This window comes from Colias croceus, chromosome 4 (assembly GCF_905220415.1).
Source record: "Colias croceus chromosome 4, ilColCroc2.1".
NCBI lineage: Eukaryota > Metazoa > Arthropoda > Insecta > Lepidoptera > Pieridae > Colias > Colias croceus.
In genome coordinates, this window is record NC_059540.1 from 3,986,719 (window position 1) to 4,009,654 (window position 22,936).

General features: G+C 37.2%; 2 protein-coding genes across 2 annotated transcripts in view; both read right to left on the reverse strand.

The window, feature by feature from the left end:
• Positions 1–17,174, reverse strand: part of LOC123691024 (myelin transcription factor 1-like protein) — a 52,834-nt gene extending 35,660 nt beyond the window's left edge. The window contains exon 1 of the mRNA XM_045635202.1: positions 17,146–17,174. The gene's annotated coding sequence lies outside the window, so the exon portion shown is untranslated. The remainder of the gene's footprint in view (positions 1–17,145) is intronic.
• On the reverse strand, positions 13,222–17,199 carry LOC123690965. The gene is made up of 2 exons (XM_045635126.1): positions 17,146–17,199; positions 13,222–14,139 (listed from the first exon to the last, which is right to left on the reverse strand). Exons 1-2 carry the CDS (start codon positions 17,197–17,199, stop codon positions 13,222–13,224), a joined length of 972 nt encoding a protein of 323 aa, XP_045491082.1.
• Positions 17,200–22,936: the final 5,737 nt, after the last annotated feature.

The window sequence follows — 22,936 nt, forward strand, 5'->3', positions numbered from 1 at the left end:
ATTTGCTTACTTGCAGATTGATTACGAAATATTAAAATTTAATAAGAAGATGGACACATTTGTATAAGAATATTTTTATATTAGCCCTTTTGGGCATTTCATAATATATTATGCTTTCTACTGAAAATAGCAAGAGACGTCGGGAGGCGGGAGGAAGTGAGAACAAAGCGGCGCCTTCGAGGTGTCTCACTGTGACCATAGATAAGTGAAGGATAGACTAAACAGGAATAACGTATAAAGAATTATAAATACATATAAAAAAGCCACTGTGTGATGTCGCTATAAGCTACACTTCTAAGATCTAACTAGTTCGACGACATTCCCTCTCATTATCGTTAAACTAAAAACCAATTGAGACTTTTGCAACAAACATTTATGACATATTCATGAATTTGAAGTTCTAGGTCTTTTTTCAGATAACATTGTTTTGAACTCTTATATCGGTAATATAAAATATAAACTACATAAAGTATTATTAAATTTATTTCCAGTGATTATTTTTCAACTCAAACTCAAACAATATTAAATTACTTTACATTATCTGCTGCCTAATTAGTCTATGGTAGCAAACCGCAATGGAGTCTGATTCAACAAGCGAGTGCATCGGCCTTCAAAAGGAAGCATAAAGATATTGCGCATGTATTGTCACGACCATATTGTGCTGCCATCAGCTGCGATAACACCACTCGCAACCGCCCCCCATTGTACACCTAATTGTTATATTCTAAACAAAGACTTAGAAACGAACGTCTCGATGCCAGCATCCAGGCTAAAAGCCCGTAATAACATGTCTTCAAACAATTGTTCGATACTTCGATACGAAAGGAAATTGGCTACATTCAAATACGTGGATCGTCTTTGTTTACTCTGTGCATTTCGAATTAAACGTTCGAACCGATCAGAGCAGTCGGGAAAACTGGGGTCGAGTAAAAATTTGAAATTCGATCGAGCAACAATGAATTGGCGAGGTTGGCTCCGCGAATATAGCGCTAATGATGTTCATTTTCAAATTGGCTGTTCGACGTTTATTCGTTTTAAAATGCTTAGTCTTGAGCGACGGTGCGCTGAGCGATCACCCCGGCAGCGAAGGCATCAATCATTTTTAGAGGGTTTCGCTTATCCAAGTTTTCTTCCTGCCTCCGTCGTGCGCCTCCAACTTTTACATCGAGTGATCTCCGCTAAACCAACAGAGCGCGTTTCGCAACCGCGTTTTGTATTATTTTTTGTGAATAAATAATATTATTTCTCAAGGGAAAAGGGGATTGGATTTCGTTAAATATGGTTTAGTAGATAATTGAATTGAAATCTCTCAATGTCGACGTTCAATTAAGCTTTAGATTTTATGCTTGATGAAGGCACTTTCCTTTGTTTTGGAAATAATACTGTAATTAAATCCCTCTATTTTAAACTAAGTTAACATTTACGTTGACTGTTATCAATCTAATATTACACACCAAAAATAGCGGATTCTTATACAAAATATTTATCAGAAAAGCGTGTATAGACACTAACGTTTTATCACCACAATATTGATATATTTTAAGAGAACGTAAAAACGTCTATTCTTATTTTTCATAAGAAGTTCATAAGTATGTCTCACATGCGTCGATACTAATATTTTTAAGAAGTGTACTAATAATGATAATATGAACAAAGATAACATATTCTCATGTATTATCAAGTCAGGGTACCCTAAATGAATTAATCCAAAATACACACTGCATTTCCCGCATTACCCACTATCTCACTAATTACAATAAAATCCTATTATATACTTTAATTACAGCATATCCATAACAGAGGCTGTCAAAAGTGATTAATGTTAATGTTGGACGCAAGATTTTTAACTAAGTTAAGATTAAAATGGCTTACGGTATAATCGCGAGCTCCGGGCGTCGTTCGTCATCCCCCGGTAAATTACAATGACACATCCGCCGGGAGGTTTTAAGCCAATTCAACTTGAGTCGATACCTTAGGCAAAATCTTAAAGATGTTAAAAATATTCCCTGGGTTGTGCGGGTGACACTTTGTTAAAAGTAGTGCAGCCATCTAGGTATAAAACTTCCCGGATAAGTAATTCTTGGTAGGAAATTATAGTTTGGAAGTAGTAAATAAATCTGTTTCAGTCGATAAAATAACACAAAAGCGTTGGACAATTCAAAACTAATAATAATAATATTATAAGCAATTTCGGATACCATAAGATAAATTTAACTTTTAATTCTAAGAAATAAGTCTCAGTATTCATGAAACAGGTGAATGTATATTAGTCTAACAGAATTACTTAAAATCAATGAAGCCAATTTACAAAACTCGATACCAAGAGTGCGCGGAATGGTCGGAATTAGCATTTGTATATTTTCAATGCGTTTTGTGATTACTTCCGGAGTAAACAATATCGATTCGAAGGCTTCGTTTGGAAACAATTTGTGGAAAAATCCGCATTGATAGACGGCGAGTATGAGCAATGAGGGTGATTTTTATATTTTCACTCGCGGGGGATCGCGGTCTGATCTTTGTTTTATGAGAACGATTAAGAAAAGCATATTTGAAGTGTGTACTTGGGTTTTATTTGCGTCCCAAGAGGGAAGGTGCGCTTCATTGATCTGTAATCGTTTTTTCGCATTTTATTGCTGCCTTATTTATTCGAGGGTTATAAGTGTGTCGGGGATATGAAGCCGATTTGTTTCGTCATAATTAATCGAAGTAAGCTACTTCATTATTTGTGTATGCATCGGCTAATCATGTGTGATTAATTGCTGCGTTGCAAAGATATTGCTTTCGTGAGCCCTTATTAGTAACAAACATAATGTTTATCGTATATCGTAATCGAGTTTAAAATAAACGTATGTTTTAAAGCGTGAAAGCACTTAATAATTTTACGTAAATTGTGTGTTATATTTTACACTCAGTTCCCGTTGTAGAGGCTGTTTTCTCACTTAATTTCGCGGCATAAAGAGTGTGGGCGTGATGCCTCCGTTCACCAAGTGATTTGAATGCTAACCAGGCTCCAGGAAGGGTTGTCTTAATTGTGCGGTGTTCGACCGCGTACAAACCCTGTGGATTTGAAAAGCTCACGTGCGATTGTGTTGTTCTTTTCACCTAGTGGTTAGTGGGAAGCGTGGGTAACCAATGTTCGTCATAGTTTTATTGCAGAGCCGAGGGTTACACTAAAACAGACATGATATTTGGAGAGTGGTCTTTTTGTAAAGAATAAATTGTTAGGTGCTCGCATACTCGTCGAAGGGATTATTTAAAATGTTTTTTCGTATTACTTTTGAATGAAATTATTTGCTATGAGTAATTTGTTGATATATTTATTCATTTAAAACGATTACGAAATCTTTCTATGTTTACCCTGGGATGGTAATATCACTAACTTGTTTCACTGTTTGGCATAAAGTCAATGTTTATATTCTCTTTCAAATATAAATTTGTTCGAATGGCGTGCCTCCAGTCATCTGACTGGAACGTTTAATAGTCAAAAAATTAATTGCAAGTGGCGTGGCCGTGATTTAGATGACCGAAATGTGGTCGTTAGTGCGAATTGAACGAAGGGGTTGTTCTCCCAACCCCATATAATTAAACTTTACTCGTCGTGATATTTTTGATAATGGCTATCATGTTTTACATTGGAACGATCGTATTTTCTGTGTTCACGGGTCTGTGTAGTTTTTGAAGTGTCTCGAAAGAGGTAAATCTCGATAGTCGGCTTTGGACCGCGTGACACGATCTAGTGAAGTTATTGTTATGCGATGCAATAAACGCAGAGTGTTGCCATTTGTTAAGCTTTTACACTTAATTAAAGTTTTTTTCACTTATTTAAAGCTTTTTTCACACGCTACCTACAGAAACAAAAGATAAGTAATATAATTAACGTTCAGGATATTGAAGTAGGGTGTTATGAAACAATGCCGACTTCTTGTATTTCAATTAATCCAGTAATATAAAAGCATAACGAATCCAGTTGATTTCAACCGTCACAATTCATAAATTAACACGACACTGCTTTTGTTTCGTTGGAGAATAACGCGAAATAAAGGCGTATTAATTATTCAGCGCCACACTCGACGCAATCAGAATAAGTGCTGATGTTTCTGTCAGCCTCTGCGGCGCTGCGGTATACATGATTAGAATTCTTAAGCCCCGCCGAAGGCTTGATTAGAGGAAATTAAAATCATTATACTGTGCGCCGCAGCCGCGCCACAATACCTCTACCCGTCTGACGTAAAAATAAGGGAAACGTACATAAAGAAGGCGGCCGCCGGAATCGGAAGCGGCACCATCTTGGAGCCGCCGGGCGGGAAAACAATGGATTCGTTAATTAACATTTTCTTACGCCTCGCGGCTGTCGAACGAACGGTTAATCGGACAAAATATTTACGACGCAGACGCTATGAAAATTCCGTGATGGAATTGAACGAGTGAAATTGAAGGGGGACGTACGGATTATGAAAATTGCGAGCGATGCGCGAGCGCTAATGACTGAATGTATGCATAATTTTAGTGGTTTTATACGTACCCCATTATAAAATACCTGAAAAAAAACAACCGCTGAGAAAAACACTGTCTTACCTGCAGTATACATTTCTTCAATAGCGCTAATGTAAATCTTAAATAAATTAATAAATACTTAATTGAAAATATTACTATGACAATCTTAATGACAATTGCATTCGAAATACCAATAAAATATTTGTATGCATCAAGTGATCCATGTGTATAAAGCTGCAGGCAGTTGTAACTGAAAAATTACGATCATTAATAACGAGTGATAAGCTGGAACCTAATATCACATGCGTTATCATTGATTTATTGTGACGAATATAGGTGCATTTGAAAATTACAAAAATATTGGTTTTCATGTAAAAAAATGCTACTTGAATGATTAATTGTAAATGATTATTTCGCTTATAAATCACGTTTATAAAGATCATACAAATCCTTACAAAGCTTACTTAACAAGCCTAGTTAAAAATATAGCTAGCAGTCTGCAGTTGGCTCATTTTAATGTATCATTTTTCAATTTCCCAACGGATTTTTTAAGTTTCCAATTTGCGACCTAAACAACTGTCCGCCAATGTGTTGACGACAATTTACTAAAACATTGCACCTGTCCCTATCAATTAAAGTGCATTCCCTAAATCGTTCATCTAACAGACAACTATGTATTTTTATTCCACTTACATGGAGATTTTACGAGCGGTCATAAAGGCATGTTGACAAATGGCTTCGCCCAGTAGGTATCGGACTTTCATTGACCTATGATGGAGTGGGATCATTTGTTAAGTTGAACGCATCGGATGCAGAGATTGAAGTGATGTGACGTATTGTGGATGAATAATGGGTACGTTTGGAGTAGGATTTAGGTTGAATTGTTGCGTATTTTGCCTTAGTATATTTTTGTTTGCAACGAATAGTAACTATTTCAAAAAAAGTATACCAATTATACTGTAATTACTGTGTACCAGTTATATTGTAACTTCGTAATAAGTTAGGTACAAATCAAATGACATGATTTCGTATATTTACTTTACAAATTAACTCATTAATTAGCTTGGCATATCTATAATCTTTAACTAACTACAAGAGAAACTCCCGATCAACATTTGATCGTACTTTATAAAACTTTCCACTATATATAAAAACATCGTTAATACCCTTATGTGTGTAGTATGTATATTGGCAAGCAGTGGAGTGCAGTAAAACAGTGGATTACCGCCATTAATCGCTATCCGTGCTATAAACCGCGTAATCGCTCCTCCCCGATGTTTTCTGTCCGTCATAATGGACAGCTCGGAACATTGACGTAATTAGTCATTGCGTTTTATTTACATTTTTACGATTTGTAAGCTCTTATCGACGTCTATGTGGCGATAACATTAATCGAATCTCTATGAAAGTATAGTGGACAAACATGATAAGCCGTTTCACAAATAAATCCTCTAAAAAAATAATTGAAGCCAAAACAAACAACAAATTTATATAGTTTCAAGTCAACTGCAATTCGCGTGTTTGTTTTGAAATTACAAGAATCATGGAAATACCATAAAAAGACAATATGACAACTTCATAGCGTCCCGCAAAGAGAAAAGCGCCTTGCATTAACAGGCACGGCAGTGCAGCGCGGTCTCAATTATTAATTGTAATTTTTGACAGGCACCTGTCAATTTCGTAACGCTCAACCCTTCCCTAATCCTCCCCAAGACGAGAGGTGCTGGAACGTCTCCTTAGATTCCCCCGGAATAAATTAGCTCACTCCCGGCCACATTGGGATATAAAATTTTGAATATGAATGGAAAATTTTGCATTTGTAATAAACCGCTTTTCCCTGTAACGCTGCAGATGTGCTCTCAAGTACTGGATAAAATCCGAATCCTGGCCATGTCGTTCCTCAGGTGGCTCGCCATAAATATTTATTAATTATTTTTTCAATAATCTCTCGTCTCTTGTATCCTCTAAGGACGGAGGGATATCTCCTCCGTTAATTGCTTTTTGTTTCATTTGAATAAGTATTGTTTTTGACTGCTGGAGCGTGACGGCGAGTTTTATAAAATCTCAGAGATGAATAATTTCCTTCAGTGATTATATAAAGTTAATTGAATTCGTATTATTAACTTAAAATATACTGGAATTTTTATAGAACGCTGTTTTGTATTGATTATTAATAGGTAAAGATCGAATCCTGAATATAATTAGTACTTTATTCATTCCACGATCCCAAAAAAAGATACACGATACACGATACACGATCCCAAAAAAAGGCGATAGCACTGATCCGGTAAACTATAGACCTATCGCCATAACCTCCATACTCTCCAAAATAATGGAAAGCATTATTAACTGCCAGCTCCTGGGTTACTTAGAAGAAAACCAGCTACTAAACGATCGCCAGTATGGCTTTCGACACGGTCGTTCTGCTGGAGACCTTCTCATCTATTTAACCCACAAATGGGCGGAAGCAGTTGAGAGTAAGGGGGAAGCGTTGGCTATAAGTTTGGACATCGCCAAGGCCTTCGATCGGGTTTGGCACAAGGCACTTATCTCCAAACTTCCATCTTACGGACTACCTGGGGGATTGTGCGATTGGGTCGCTAGCTTTCTCAGTGGCAGGAGCATCAAGGTTGCTGTAGACGGTTCATGCTCCGCACTTCTGCCGATAAATGCTGGTGTGCCCCAAGGCTGCGTGCTATCTCCAACGCTGTTCCTCCTGCATATCAATGATATGTTGCAAACCAGCAACATACATTGCTATGCGGATGACAGCACTGGAGATGCCAGTTATTCCGGCCATGCAAAATCCTCCAAGGAGACTATAGATGAGTGTCGAACGAGCCTTGTCTCTTCTATTGAGACCTCCTTGGAACAAGTCTCAGAATGGGGTAGACTAAACCTCGTGGAATTCAACCCCAAGAAGACACAGGTCTGCGCGTTCTCGGCAAAAAAGTCTTCTTTTGGCAATGCACCCCGCTTTCAGGGCACTACCCTAAGTATTTCACCCTACATCGGAATCCTTGGCGTTGATATTTCGAGAGACGTCCAATTTCGCGGTCATTTGGAAGAAAAAGCAAAACTGGCTTCTAAAAAGTTGGGTGTGCTCAATAGATCGAGGCAGTACTTCGAGCCAAATCACCTTCTGCTGCTATATAAAGCACAGGTGCGACCCCACTTGGAGTATTGCTCTCATCTATGGGCTGGAGCCCCGAACTGCCAACTTCTTCCACTTGACCGCATCCAACGTCGAGCGGCTCGAATCATCAACGACCACAGATTGACCGTAAAGCTTGACCCTCTATCGTTAAGAAGGGACTTAGGGTGTCTTTCCATATTTTACCGATTGTATCACGGGGAGTGTTCTGAAGAGCTGTTTGAGCTTATTCCGGCCGCTCAATTCCACCATCGCACAGCTCGCCACAAAAGCCTATACCATCCTCACCACCTGGATGGTTGGCGCAGCACAACGGTGCGTTTCAACCGTAGCTTTCTTCCACGGACTAGTAAAATCTGGAATAATCTGCCATCGACTGTCTTTCCGAGGAACTACGACTTGGGTTATTTTAAGAAAAAAGCATATGTGTTTCTTAAAGGCCAAAAGCACACCGCTACCTAATTCACGGTTAGCTCCACCTTTCTCCTTAAGACCGTTTTTATCCCATCCCCTTTCCCTCTATGGTAGGCAACACCCATAACGTATGTTATGGACGTCTATGGGCGACGCACTTTGCCATCAACATCGGCCATTGCGTCTGCTCGTTTGCCTTCCAATGCTATAAAAAAAAAAAAAAAAAAAATTCATTATTAAATATTTTATATTTATAACATGACAGAAGATATTCTTATTCTATAAATATATGAGAAACTAGCTTTCCGGCCGCGGCTTCGACCGCGTTTTCAAAGAAAACCCGTTCCCGTAGGATTTCCGGGATAAAACCTATCCTATGTCCTTTCTCGGGTATCAAAATATCTCTATACCAAATTTCATGCAAATAGGTTCAGTAGTTAAGGCGTGATTGAGTAACAGACAGACAGACAGAGTTACTTTCGCATTTATAATATTAGTATGGATTTTGATTCAAATCATAAAGTTATTGGACTTATTTTGAGAGGAATACCTTAAAGATTTATCGTGACTTAAATCCGTTACAGAAAAAACGTTCATATAAGTTTCAGTAACATGAATCCCACCAAAAACATTTTCATGTAAAATGTTGCCAAGACGAGCCCATTTATGACTCGCACTGTCAAAAAGTTATCAGATCTCATGTAGAGCGAAGCTTCTAACACTACACGCCCTAACTCTACAAGGCCTAACTTCACAAACTCTACACCTTAGTCAAAATATGTGGCTTGGCCATTTCGCTACATTCACATCGGCGTAAGGTGAAAAATTAATTCACTGTGCATTACTTTTGTGTTATACAATAGTTCTTGTAGTAACGAACGGCCAAGCCACATATTTTGACTAAGGTGTAGAGTTTGTGAAGTTAGGCCTTGTAGAGTTAGGGCGTGTAGTGTTAGAAGCTTCGCTCTACATGAGATCTGATAACTTTTTGACAGTGCGAGTCATAAATGGGCTCGTCTTGGCAACATTTTACATGAAAATGTTTTTGGTGGGATTTCATTTCTTTTTGTAAGTTGTTTGTAACAAAATTTTATAAGTATGTCGATTAAAGTTTTATTTTTTTTTAACAAGGAGTACCTATACATATATATATCTAGGGGAACCAAGTTTTAGATTATTAGATTAGACCTCTAGCGTCATCAAAATTTAATTTAAAATTACAGGTCTCATACAAACTCCCATCCCCTAGTTTAAGGGGTTGGGGGATGAAAGTTACAAGTTTTATAATTTTTTTGTTGTTTGTGTGCTAATACTAGCTTACATACAAAATTTCAGCTTTCTAGGACATTAGGAAATACCTTAAGAATTTTGATGATCATCAGTGAGTCAGTGACGAAATTAGCGTTTTTTAGATATAAATAAAATCTGAAGTATAAAAGCTAATGTAATTAAAACTTAATATTTTCAATAAGTCCGCTATTGGCAATATATCCCGAAAATTTTGTTGATCTAGCATAATCCAAACCCAAGTTATGAGGGTTCAAAAAAACGTCGAAGCGCTTCGAGAAAAGGTAGGTAGTGCCCGTGCGCTTCGCTTGTTCGCTTTGCTCGTCTTGGCGGGGGCACTACCGTGCCCCCAGATACGTAAGTACATACTTTTATTTAGACCTTATTCTACAAATTATAAATACCCTTGGAAGTATCGTTGACCGATTGGGCCAATTTGTCCACGTAACGTCCACCCTCGTCTCATTAATTTTTTATTTGATCAAGATAGTTACCGAAGACGAATTCTTTTATAATAAAGCCAATTTTTTGATAATACCATATCGTTACGGTTACAGCGTTTTACTTTATAACCAAGTGGAAAATTATACGAGCAGACGTGTTATTTGGCGAGCAATTTGTGGCGTTCAATTCCAATTTATCTCATTTTCTTATTAAAACAATTTAAACGTAACTCGTGGTGTGTGTGAATTTTATTTTAATCGCTTCATATCATATGTGTATTTAATCGTATCATTTGTGTTATTTTTTTTTTTTTTTTTTTTTTTTTTTTTAAATAGGTCCACCAAACTGGACATAGCACTACAAAAATAATAGATATGGTTATTCTATGATACATCACAAGTAATAGGTGCTAGACCTTCTAGAGGTGAACACAGCCTGCAATAATATACGCGAATACATATAATTACATTATTACAATATTAACATAATTTAGAAAAATAACATTATGGAACAATTTAAATACAATATTTATGTAATTTTGGAAACTAATTTTTTAAATGAATTTAGGGATGCGCTAAATATATCGACGTTATTACATACTATTTCGTTGTAAGCTGAACACATGCGGTGCAATGACGAGTGTTGAGCGTAGTTTGTACGACAAAAGGGAAGACTAAACGTTTTCATGTTAGTGGGACGGCTGAATGGCCTTGGTACATGTATGCTAATTTTTCCCAATAATTGAGAATTATCTATTTTACCATTTATAATTTTGTATAGAAACACGATATCAGAAAGGGTCCGTCTGCTTTCAAGCGATTTCATTTTAAAATGCATAAGTCTAGAAGAATAAGACGTTAGGTTACGGCAAAGGTTGTGAGCGAAAGTTAGGTGGTACAGGAATTGTTTCTGTATCCGTTCCAACCGCTGTATGTGTACGGCATAAGTAGGATTCCACACAGGGCTACAGTATTCGAGGAGAGATCGTACGTAGTAATTAAAAAGCAATACTGGTACTTCAGAGTCATTAAAGAATTTGGTCTGTCTAATGATGAATCCCGAAAGGCGTGCGGCCCTTGTTGCTACCGAGTCTATGTGCTCGCGAAAGTCGACTTTTCTGTCCACCACAACACCGAGATCGCGGATGTTCGTGACTTCACCGATTGGAATGTTATCAATAGAGTAAGTTACATGAAGTGGATTTCGTTTCCTTGTGAATTTCATATGATAACACTTAGATACGTTAAGGAACATGTTATTTTTTGCGCACCATAATGTAATGCTGTTGATATCGTTTTGTAATGCTAAAGTATCTTCATGGTTTTTTATTACCCTATACAATTTGAGATCGTCGGCGAACATTTGGTACTTAGACGTAATGTTGGCACCTAGGTCGTTAACGTATAGTAAAAAAAAGAGAGGACCGAGGTGAGAGCCTTGAGGTACACCTGAGGGTACTGGTCGAGCGACTGACTTGTAACCTCTGAGTATAACTAATTGGGACCTATTACGAAGATATGATTCGCACCATCTGAGCAGAGAGCCGCAAATACCTGCGTGGTACAACTTTTGGACAAGAAGGCTATGATCAACCATGTCAAATGCCTTGGAGAAATCTGTGTAGATAGCATGAATTTCATTTTGTTTTTCGAGCTCTTCATTGATGTCGCTGACGTATTCCAAAAGGTTAGACATGGTTGAACGCCCTGGAAGAAAACCGTGTTGACAGGGGTCAAACAGAGGTTTGAGATGAAAATAAAATCTATTGTAAATTATGGATTCGAACAGCTTACCCATGGCTGACAGTATTGATATCGGCCTATAATTCTTAACATCACTCTGGTCGCCTTTTTTGTGTATTGGAGTGATGTGGGCAATTTTCCATTTAGTCGGAAAATGGCCGAGGGAGATAGATTTATTGTAGATGTGGTACAGAGGCTTTGTGAGTTGCGCAGAACAAGTTTTTAAGAACAGGGGAGCGATTCCGTCTGGGCCTGGTCCCTTGTTAATGTCTATTCGTTGAAGTGATTTGTAGATTTCAGTTTCAGAGATGTTGCAAGAGCTGAGAGATCCATTGTTAGTGAAAGGTGTCATAGCGAAATCTACTGAATGGGGTGCAAGTTTACTATTGTATATGGAGTGGAAGTATTCGGAAAAGAGATTACAGATATTGTCCCCGCCTTGAACGTTTCGGTCATGAAGATACATTTCATCAGGAATGTCCCTACTATTTGATCTTAAGGATTTTATAAAGGACCAGAAGTATTTTGGGTCTTTTTTTATTTGAGCCTTTGCCTCAGATTTAAGTCTATTGATACATGTCAGTAGCATTTTTTGGCAACGGTCACGTAACATTTGAAAAGTAACCAGGTCCATTGGATTAGAGTATTTTTTGTACCTGTTGTGATACTTTGACTTTTCGTTTAGGCATTTAATTAATGACCGACTGAACCAAAAGGGATAGTTCTTGTTATTTTTTGGTCGTAAGGGCGTGTATTGTGTTATTATGGGAGTTATAATACTATAGAATGTATCAACTGTTTCGTCTACTGTTTGTTTAGATTCAAAATAGCTATCCCAACGTATTTTATCTAATTCCTCTTTGATTTTATTGTAGTCTGCCTTAGAAAAATTGAGGCTAGGAAACTTATTAATTTTGGGTGGTTTGTAATTTTTAAGTTTTATATGTATGTCTAAAGGAGGGTGATGATTATCAATTTTTACAAGGGGGAATGGATTGATCATAACTTGAGATGAGTCTTTTGCGTTAGTGACAATAAGATCTAGCGTGCGGTAATTAATGTTTGTGACAGGATTTATTTGGTGGAGACTATTGAATGAAAGGGTGTCAATTAGCAGATTGTCGATTGGATTTGACAAGCAGATAGGGACTAGATCTTTGTTTGTATCTAATTTCCATTGGATGTGAGGCAGATTAAAGTCACCCGCCAACAAGATCACCGATTTCTTCGGTAGTTTATGCTGAACAATATTGTTTAAGTTTGAGGTGAAGTTTTTTAAATTATTTAAAGAGATAGGAGGAGGGAGGTATACTGCGCAAATAAATAGGGGGACGATGGAATTGCCTTGTTTCAGCTTAACAGCTAGCCATAGGTCTTCGGTTGAGGATTCCCATTGCAGCTTACGAATTGGCTGGAACTTATTTAGGACAGCTACAAGTACACCACCTCCAGAGATTTTCTTAGAATCAGAGGAGCTTCGGTCCCTTCTGAATACCGTGTATCTATTGTCAAAAAGTTCGCGATCGAAAACCGAGTCATTCAGCCAAGTCTCCGTAAAAATAACAATATCGGCATTTTGTTTTAAAACATTTGTAAAAAGTTCTTCTGTTTTAGTCCGAAGACCTCTTACATTTTGGTATGTAATTTTAATTTTAGTACAATCGTTTATAACCATTCAGCAAAAAACTAATCGAATTTAAGGGAATTCAGAAAGTCTAAATCCTTAACCACAAAGCTTTTTGACGTTATGTCCTTCCTCATATGAATACGGCCGTTTCTAACCCACACAAATTGAACGTTTTTGTCCTTGGACACTTTACGAGCCGCTGCGTGTAATTGTTTGTTTGTAGGTGATAGATGTTCACAAACGTACACAGGTTTCTGTTCCCCGGCGATGCCCAAATGAGATGAGTTAAGTTTATTGTCCTGATGAGTCCTGTTGAACGTCTTAACGGCTGCAAGTATTTTATCCCGAACCAGAGGACTGGGAAGTTTGACTATAATCGATCTAGGTCGGTTTGATGTTTGGTTAATTTTTGCAACACGATGATAGTTTATTAACTCGTTTTCCGGTAGCACGCAGCCCACTGTAGCAACAAGCTGCTGGATAGTTGTTTTTAGGTTTTCTGCTTTAAATTCTGGAACGTTCTGAATTTCTAGGTTACAATCTCTCGATTGTTGTTCAAGTTGATTCAGCTTAGCGCTCAAATCAGTTACTTGTGATCGTAATGAAGAGTTCTCCAATTCCAAATTTCCTATCTTCTTGGTCTTTACGTCCAGGTCAGCTTTGAGCTCGTCGCACTTCGATGACATGAAATTTACACTATCTGCGAGCTCCTGTATTATACTGCGTGTGCCAGAGTTTTCCTCAGCAAAATCTCGCCTTATATCTCTGAGAAGACGCGATAAAGATTCGTCGAGTTTTTTGTCGATGTACTGTTTGAGGTCTTCGCAATCAGCAGCAGGTGAGATCGGTCCTACTGGACGGTGAGGAGAATTGGAGTTACCACCCCGTTTGTCTGTAGATTTACACTCTGAGCACTTCCAATTGGCCTTGTAGGATTTCGATTCTTTAGAAAAGTTATCTGCAGGAATGCCCAGGCACTGGAAATGGTACGTAGAATTGCACTTGGAACAAATTTTAAGATCGTTTATCTTAACTTGCTTGTTACACTTACTACATATATTCATTGTTTTTAATTTCCCGTAATCTTGGTAAATTTTCTGAAGCTGGCAACTCTACGTCTTATCAAAAATGAAGTTTGACGTTGTCAATTGATTTTGACATGTAAAATCTTGGTTGATTGCGGGTATTTAGCGCTGTGCGTTGTTTGAGGGTATAAAATTCGGTATTGTATTTTGCTATTTCTAGTTGATAAAATGAAAGTAAAGTTGAGATAACAATACCACAGCTTCCTTGTGAGATATATTTCACAAATCACACACTATAAACTTAATACTGGTAGAATTTTAATAATAATTTGAAGTTATTGTACGAGCGTATTTATCAAGGTAAAATGTTGCCATCAAGCTTTAGATAGATTAGAAGTGTTATAAATGATTAATATTTTAATAGAGTTGCTGGTTATATTATACGGTGAATTGTAAATGATGTAGACAGTAGACGCAATAAAAATTCCCAATGAGCAATAAACGACGAGTTTGATGACTGTCATATTCCGTCACCTTGTTCAAAATTTGTCTTAAAGTTATTGTAATCGTCTAATTGATAATCGATGCGGTTACAATAGGGCTAACGAGCGTCATATCAATCTTGGCTTAGACGTTAATGAGATTGTCACTGAGGTATTGCTGATGAAAGTGACGCACTAGTCAAGGCCACGTAAAATATATTAATGATTAACTTCTTGGTGATTAGGCTTTGGGTTTGAATATTTCAAAGATTTGAGGACGTGAAGGGTAAGACTATTTCTAATTTCTGATGAAAAAAAAATATAGTGATGCTAGTAATAGTTACGCACCGTTCCTTTTGGTTCATAAAGTAATACAATGTAGTTGTGAAATTTGAAAATCCATACTAATATTATAAATGTGAAAGTAACTCTGTCTGTCTGTCTGTCTGTTACTCAATCACGCCTAAACTACTGAACTAATTTTCATGAAATTTGGTATGGAGATATTTTGATACCCGGACAAAGGACATAGGCTACTTTTTATCCCGGGAAAATGACGCAATCCCGGAAATCCCACGGGAACGGGAACTATGCGGGTTTTTGGAAGCCGCGGGCGGAAACCTAGTGAACTATATAGGCATAGATCGAACGAACTCGGATAAACATCACAGTAACAAATTAATCCATTCAGCGTCATACGCGTTTGATAGCAGTTATCTGTACGACATTGATTAAAATGATGCGATTTGTTGCAATATTTTGAACCAAAGCTTTCAGCTAACAACACTGTAAAAATAAAAATGAATTTAAATAGATAGTAATGAAGCTTTATAGTTGTGTTTTTTCACGTAAATGGTATTATCTTTATATCGTAGAGATATCACAGAAAAAATATGATAAAATAATTCAAAGTAAATTTTTCGTAAATATAAAAAAAATATTTTTGTAATTGTACAAAAAAGTGCAATCCTATAAAAATATGATAGGAAGGTTTCAGTTATAGTCAGCTTCTAATTGCCGTACATTATAACACAATAAACATCAGCTTAAAACGCACTCAAACATTTGTTCCGTACACGTATCTATTCCACATTAATGTTCGGATTGCGTGAAATTGAACAATATCAGTGGCACGATTGACTCCTGCGAGGAAATGAATAGATTTCATTTTAGTGTCATTTGTAGGGTTAATAGCGCCGCCCGTTAATGTCGCGATGAAAACGGAAGCCATGTAAACACGGGACTTCGTAACTGCTAAATTACTAGTTGACAGATGTTAATGTTCATTGGCTGAAGTGATTTGCTTACAAGGATTGTATTTAATTTGTATCGAAATTAGGTTGATCTGGCAATGTGGTTATGCTTTGATATATTAAGGTTCATATTTATTTAGGTAAATTTATTAGTTTAAATATTAGAAATTGATAGAACACAAAAATTTAACAAGCTCTTTTAAAAAAAAAGATTGTCATCTAAAAATCGGTTTCTAAAGTAGAGACTACTGTGATAGTATAAAGTTTTGTTACAAATTTTGTGTATTGTGTGGGTCATAAATTATACATAATAGAAAACGGTAGGGGTTATGATTTTTTAAAATTAACATATTCGATACGAAAAAAAAATACAATGCATTTTTTTTCGAGAAAAGCAACGTTCCTAATAACTTGATATTATAAAGACATCAAGACATTTAGTTGTCATATGTCAGCAAAACGTTGACGTTTCTTTAAACACGGAAAATCGTCGTCAACCGTGTAGCGTGCCCCGATAAAACGTAGCTCAATTACATCACAATGTCTTCTTTGTATTTTCCCCGAAAAAAACACTCCGTAATAAATAATACCGTATGTCATTTCTCAGCACGTATGAAATTTATAACACGGACCGATTTCGATCGGCAATTTATTTGTAATAGAGCTGTGTTGTTCCGTTATAATAGCGTACGTATTATTTGTGGAAGTTAATGTGGAACTCATTTGTCTATAATCAAATGTAACTAATACTAATACGCGATTCTCTTAACATTTGTGAACAATTTGTGACAGTTATGTTTCTTATTCGACGGTATGCAATCGTAGATGTTAACTATGTCCTTGGATATTTTATCTAACTATTTTTGTATAATAATTATTTTCAAAAGCTAAACACTATTTGTTTCAGATTACGATAAACTCCCACATGCGTAGAACAGAACGAGTATCGCGACGTCGATATATCACGGAGAGAGCAAAGGCGGCGTCGAACCGATTTGCGACTTAATCACTTTATTGGCAGCGGGGGAGTGGGCTTATCACAAAGAAATGTCGCTGTAATTCCACTGATATATGAGTAAACAAGCTTGCACTTTTCCTCGGCGAATTTAGCGGTCACAGAGGCCATAAAGTCGACGCCGAAGTTTGTATTGCGTTTGGGGAGACTCAAGTGGATATGGACGTCGTTTTTTTTGGTTAAAACGGTTTTAAAGTTATCTACTTACCTTGTCTGAGCTGTTCTCATCGCAGTCCCGTGCATCTGTAAAGATATAATGCATTTTTAAGAACAAAGTCAGCTAAAGTTTACACATTTTTAAATGTAATATAGCACTATTAACTTGAAATGTGAAAATAATGGTTGCAAACTTTGCTTGCATTTAAAAGAAAAGTGCATATGTTACACTAAGGTTACACTATTTTCTATTAACTAAATTATTTATGAAATTGATATATTATATATCATAAATATAAAATTGTATCTAGAGTTAATAACCAAAATTAATTTTAAATTTTAGTTTATAGCTCTACATCCTTACGTGTATCTACAACCGGCTAGGGAAACCAAAGCCTCTATGAACACAATTCATATTGGAATTAATAACAATAAGAAAGGGGTATACGGCAATATGTACATAGGCATCTTTACCCGCTCGGTGATTAGCTTCAACGAACACCACGCACCGGACCTAAATATGTTTGTGCTACGGATTTCCCTGTACCCAATATCGGTCCCTACTGAGGATCAGCCATTACGTAGCCTCTTAACGGCGGACGGTTTTAATTAAAAACTTCTTGCATTAGCATGTGTCCGTCCGATCGCGGTACAAAATATTATTTAATTTGCAAAGTTTGCGATTGCAGCTCCAAAAGATCGATCTAATTATAGAGACGTCACTGTCAGTGATTTGGGTTTTGTTGTATGTGAAAGACGCTTAATGTACGTTACGTACGTTATGATTTCATGTGCAAATTAAGACCATAATTCACTTACAATGTACAAGAATTAAGAATCTGTATTGAATCAGAATTGTCCCTTGAAGAAACATAAATTGTGTATGAGTGGTAAGAAAAAACAGTATCTCAAGGAGCGACTGCTATAGTCGTGTAATCTCAAATGAATGTCTTCATTTGAATATCTTATACAATTTAAATATAACCAAAATCAAGGAAGTTGAAGCAAACATAATCACTCATAAAATATGCATCACCCAGCTTGATTACCTCGTATATATCGATTATAAATCGAATATTATTCGTGTATTCTAAGTGGGTCAGGCTCTCCTAAACAAACAGCGTTCAAGTGGCTCAGTCTTAGTAATAAACATGAGCAGGTGCACCCTCAACCGCTGGTCGGGACTTGGAAAGTATTCGCAAGCGTTCAAACATTCTCTCGTTATGTATGCCTCGGCGATTTTAATCATGGGCCGAAACGCCCCAAGTGCACCTAATGTTTTCACAATGTATTTTTTACGTACCTGTACCGTGGCTGCTGTTCGGTTTGTTATTACGCGTTTTCAAGCATCCAATTATGTATTGAATGCTTTAATTAATTTTTTAGCTGTGAAATCAAATCAAAGAAACCCTTTGCTTAAAGTTAAGCTATTGACACATGTAGAGTCGATGCAGAGTTTCCTCCGTCTTCTCTTTGTAAAACATTTTAATAATAGCTGTTATATGGGCATTAATATCAGACAGTAAACCCGCAGCAGGATTGTACATGTAAACAACAAGTCTACGTACCCACATCCAAATCTTGGGCTATTATGCGACCTGTACAATATTGACACAGTGTCCAATTGTACGGTTGACAGCGGTCCCATGTCACTATTTGTGTCTGTTCAATGCTTTCTATCGAAGATATCTGGTTACAATCGTTTGTATGGCATTCAGACTTACGACTTGGTGTGATCTTAAATTGTAATGCCTTGGAATCAATGCGTACAGAGTGAACAATACAATCAACATGAATTGAACGAGCTCAAACTTTATTGTAATTGTAATTTATGGACACGTGATGGATTCCCATTGAGGATTAATGATTGTCCATAGCATTAGAATACTGTTTTTGTTTTTATTAAGAGGCAACTATCGTTTAAAAACGTGACCGAAAAGCTAATAAATCACACAATATCCAGCAACGTTAGCTAACGTCAAATTTGTTTGACTTGGCGGAAAGTTGTGCGGGCTTATTTATTTTTTATCAATTTCATCCGGCCGGCCTTAAAAGCGTCGCTCCGTTTTATTGTAGGGACGTGAATTAGCAAAAACAGAATGGATTTTGGCTGTGATTATGTCAAAAATAATTAATTATTATCGATTTGGTCGGGGGAGCGGATTGATGGGAGGCACCGAGCGTTGAGCGGCTCTTTAAAATTGGTAAGCTAATTACTTGCTTCCAAAGGCGGCCTGCGACGGGGACACGACGAAGATTAACGAGAAATTTAATTTTATTTCTTTAAATATAAGATCAGCGTCTCATAATCAAGGATAAGAATAAATAGTGTGGCCGCTGTTCAATCTATGTGGGGAGATTTGAAAAGGGGGATGTGTGAAGGGTGGATTGGAATTTCTTCATTCATTAAGACCAGACCGTTTCGTGATCGGCTTGCCCAAACAGTTACTATAGTTTAAACATGTCTTCTGAAGGCTTTTTAATTTAATATCGTAAAGTTCATTAAAAAGTCTACACCGCGTAAAGCCTTAACACATTTCAAACGAATATACAAAACATAAACCGCCCTAATGAAAGCGTTTTTGTACCATCAATAAATCAAGAGCTGAAAAGTTCATGGCGAGAAAAATCACAGTCATCGGCCTCTTTTAAATTAACGCCATTAGCTTCAAGATTTCCTCTTCGAAATAAAGTGCAAAGATTACCTCTCTTCGTTCAAACGGACCCAGTAATTAGTAACGCTCGAGTTTTATTTGTTGACGTTCATTATTCGTTGATTTTGAGAGTCGTGTGCGAGCGAGACGGGGAGCTTTTCGTTTGGTGTAGAAAGAGAGGACGTAACTTCAATCGTGAAGCTGCACCTGCCACCGCACGAATTTGCAATTTAAATTCCAAACGAATATTGTGAGAGGACCTCCTTAACACGACATCTGTTTAAATCGTCGAAGATAAAGTGACTCTTGTGGTTTCCAACTCTTTACGATTGAGATTTAATTGAAATTAAACAAAACCTTTCGATGGCTGGCAGCGATTTGAAATGATTTCTCGTATTTAAGTTTTAGACCGAGAACATCGCGTCGAGACGATGTATTTATTGACGTTAGATGTAATATTAAAGGGTTGATAAATTGTGTGTCGGGTTGTAATTTGGTAAATTGATTGATACGATTCTGGATGATATATTGTGTAAGGTAGTGTATCGGACGAGGTCTGCTAATAGGTGTTAGTGGGTAAATAAAGAAGTGCGGGCGGAGCCTTGCGTCATTAATAACTATCACCCTCGGCTACTTCATTTACAATCAATCACATGTGCCTAACTGTTTCGGATAGGCTTATCGCGATTATTTTGCGGCCATATTTAATAAAGGATGGAAGAATAAATAAATATATGACTGTGTTATATGTAGGTATATATTTTCTATAGGTTTTCATGAATTTTCCTTTGCACTGGGGAATCTTACATTTAAGTATTTATTATATAGAAAGTTTTAGTTTCTGTTTTTCTTCCATTTCATCCCTTTCTGTAGAGAAGTTTTTAGCTCATCAATATAAAATTGTATGAAATGAGTTAAAGCCTGTGCTTTTACTGTAAATTGCTGAACGGTAATCCTTTTAGCATGTAGTAAAGTAGTTTTACATAGATTGTTAAAGTGTTATATTGTCTGCATGTTAAATAAGTGATTTTTATTTATTGAAGTGAAACTTCTTTAGGCGCGTTGAGAGTACAATTTCAAGGTCGTGCGATGGCAATAGCGTCACGTCATGGAGTAAGGCGACGATTTTGGTATCTTTATATCTTACCAAAGAAGTTCCAATTCTGACACGTGTGCTCGGCACACACGCTCTTTTTATCATCAAACAGCTATAAGATAATTGTCAAACTATTATATTACTTCAGTGTCTCATTTATAATATCCACGAAGCAAACAAACCTAACTACTTACTAATTAGCTAAAACTTTTCTCACACAATCGCTTTTCCACACACGCTGGGAAAGAATGACTTGTCGGAAGGAGTTTATAATCTTATTAATTTGTTAGCGAGTAACCCGCGGCAACCCGCTGGTCTCGACGTTCTTTGTTATTAATGAGAACACCTCATCTATTACATTAGCTGAAGGGCCCGTGAAAATCCTAACATATTACACTCCGCCAGAATATCATGATACGTTGTACACGTAAGATCTGTATTGAGATAACGGCTCCTTATTAAATGGTCGGATATCTCACGGAGTTAACACAATAAATAAATTGCGCGAGAAGAAAATGAACCAAGATATTTCATTAATCAAATGAGTGTAGCCAAATGATTGATTCGTATTTTAAAAGTGGAAGACAATCTATTTATTTTTGTTTGAAAGATTATCTTTTAATTGATTTGTTTAGTTAATAAAAACTCGATACAGGATATCTATTTATTGAATTTGATAAGAAACTAAATTTCAATAGTGTTATTTCATATTTCATGACGAAGGATAATAGCGAATAAATATGAGGTTATCAAGGAGGCACATATATTATCGTCAAACTATCCGCTTTGATCAATTAAATTTTATTACATGCGTTAATTAAAGGGTGGGTTAAGTGAAAGATTTATTGGAGGTTTATCCTCATAACCGTAGATTACTCAATACTAGGCCCGGCCCAGTCTTGGACGATTAAGGGACTATTCAGCTTTACGATATTTCACTAATTATACACACGTTTCTGTTTATACCCTATAAAGATATCAACAGTTTTATCAGTAGGTTTTCGCGTTACTTCAGTGTGGTATTATAATGTAGATGAAGCAAATCATAATTCATTCGGACGAAGCAACAATACAATTTCAAGCTATGATATATGCGCCATTAATTCTAATGCGAATGTCTGACTTGCGAGGCGTCGGGACAAATGTAGTCTCATAATAAAGTATGATTTCTTAGCCCAGGACGCAGCCTACGCGGATAATCACTCCTCAGGCGTACCCATATAATTCCTTAGTGCATAATGAAAGTTGATTAACATTATACCCGTGTCGTATGTGCGTGTGTGTGTCCGCCGCAGATTCCGAGTCCTAATTAAGAGCGAGGGAAGGAGGGTCGCGGCCGGCGGCGGGGAGAAGTATCGATCATCGCCCGCCAAGGAATCGACGCAGGGACCCGCAAAAAGGGGATGCCCTCATCTCAAAATCAGCGGCCGACTAAACCCGCTCTCAGCACATGTGTTTTGATTTAAGCGCACGCTAAGGGTCAGTTTAATTCTCGTGTGCGGAAACGGAATGCTCCGGGCGCGATTTGCAAATCCGATGTGAATAATTACACGGCTTACGAACGCTTACCTACTGCCTTATTGCGATTTGCATATTTTCTCGTGGCTTAACAGCCACGTCCACGTGTCCACTTTGAGTGATGCGAACGTGACAATGTGTCTCGTTTCAAATAATATAACAAAAATAAAGGTTGTATTCTAAATTGTTTGTCTACTGTTTTTTTGAAATCTCATTAAGGAAACGCAAACAAATTTGATACAAAATGTTCGAAAACACTTATCACGCTCTCGTGCAAATCGCCGACTGTCACTTCAAATCCCGCCGGCGCCGGGACGAAATCAGAAAAAGTAACAAAAATAACAATCAAATAGAGCATCCGCGGAAATGAGATCTGAAGGAATGATCACGCCCGACCCCGGGGAGCGGTTGTCTCTTCAAAAAGGACTTAATCTCTCAATTCGCTAAGGAGTTAAGCTTTAAAAAATATTTCGACAAGCAACAAAGAACCCTCGCCTCACGGTGTCTTTGACACGTCACCGCAGGATTTTTTCGCGAGATCTTTTCAGGCGGGATGTCACTCCGTTTGTATCAGC

Excerpts from the sequence above, each read along its gene's own strand:
- LOC123690965 (XM_045635126.1), bottom strand. The coding sequence starts at position 17,199 with ATGCATTATATCTTTACAGATGCACGGGACTGCGATGAGAACAGCTCA. Across the intron at positions 14,140-17,145 it reads ATGAGAACAGCTCAGACAAG|TGCCTGGGCATTCCTGCAGA; the intron begins GTAAGTAGATAA and ends TACCATTTCCAG.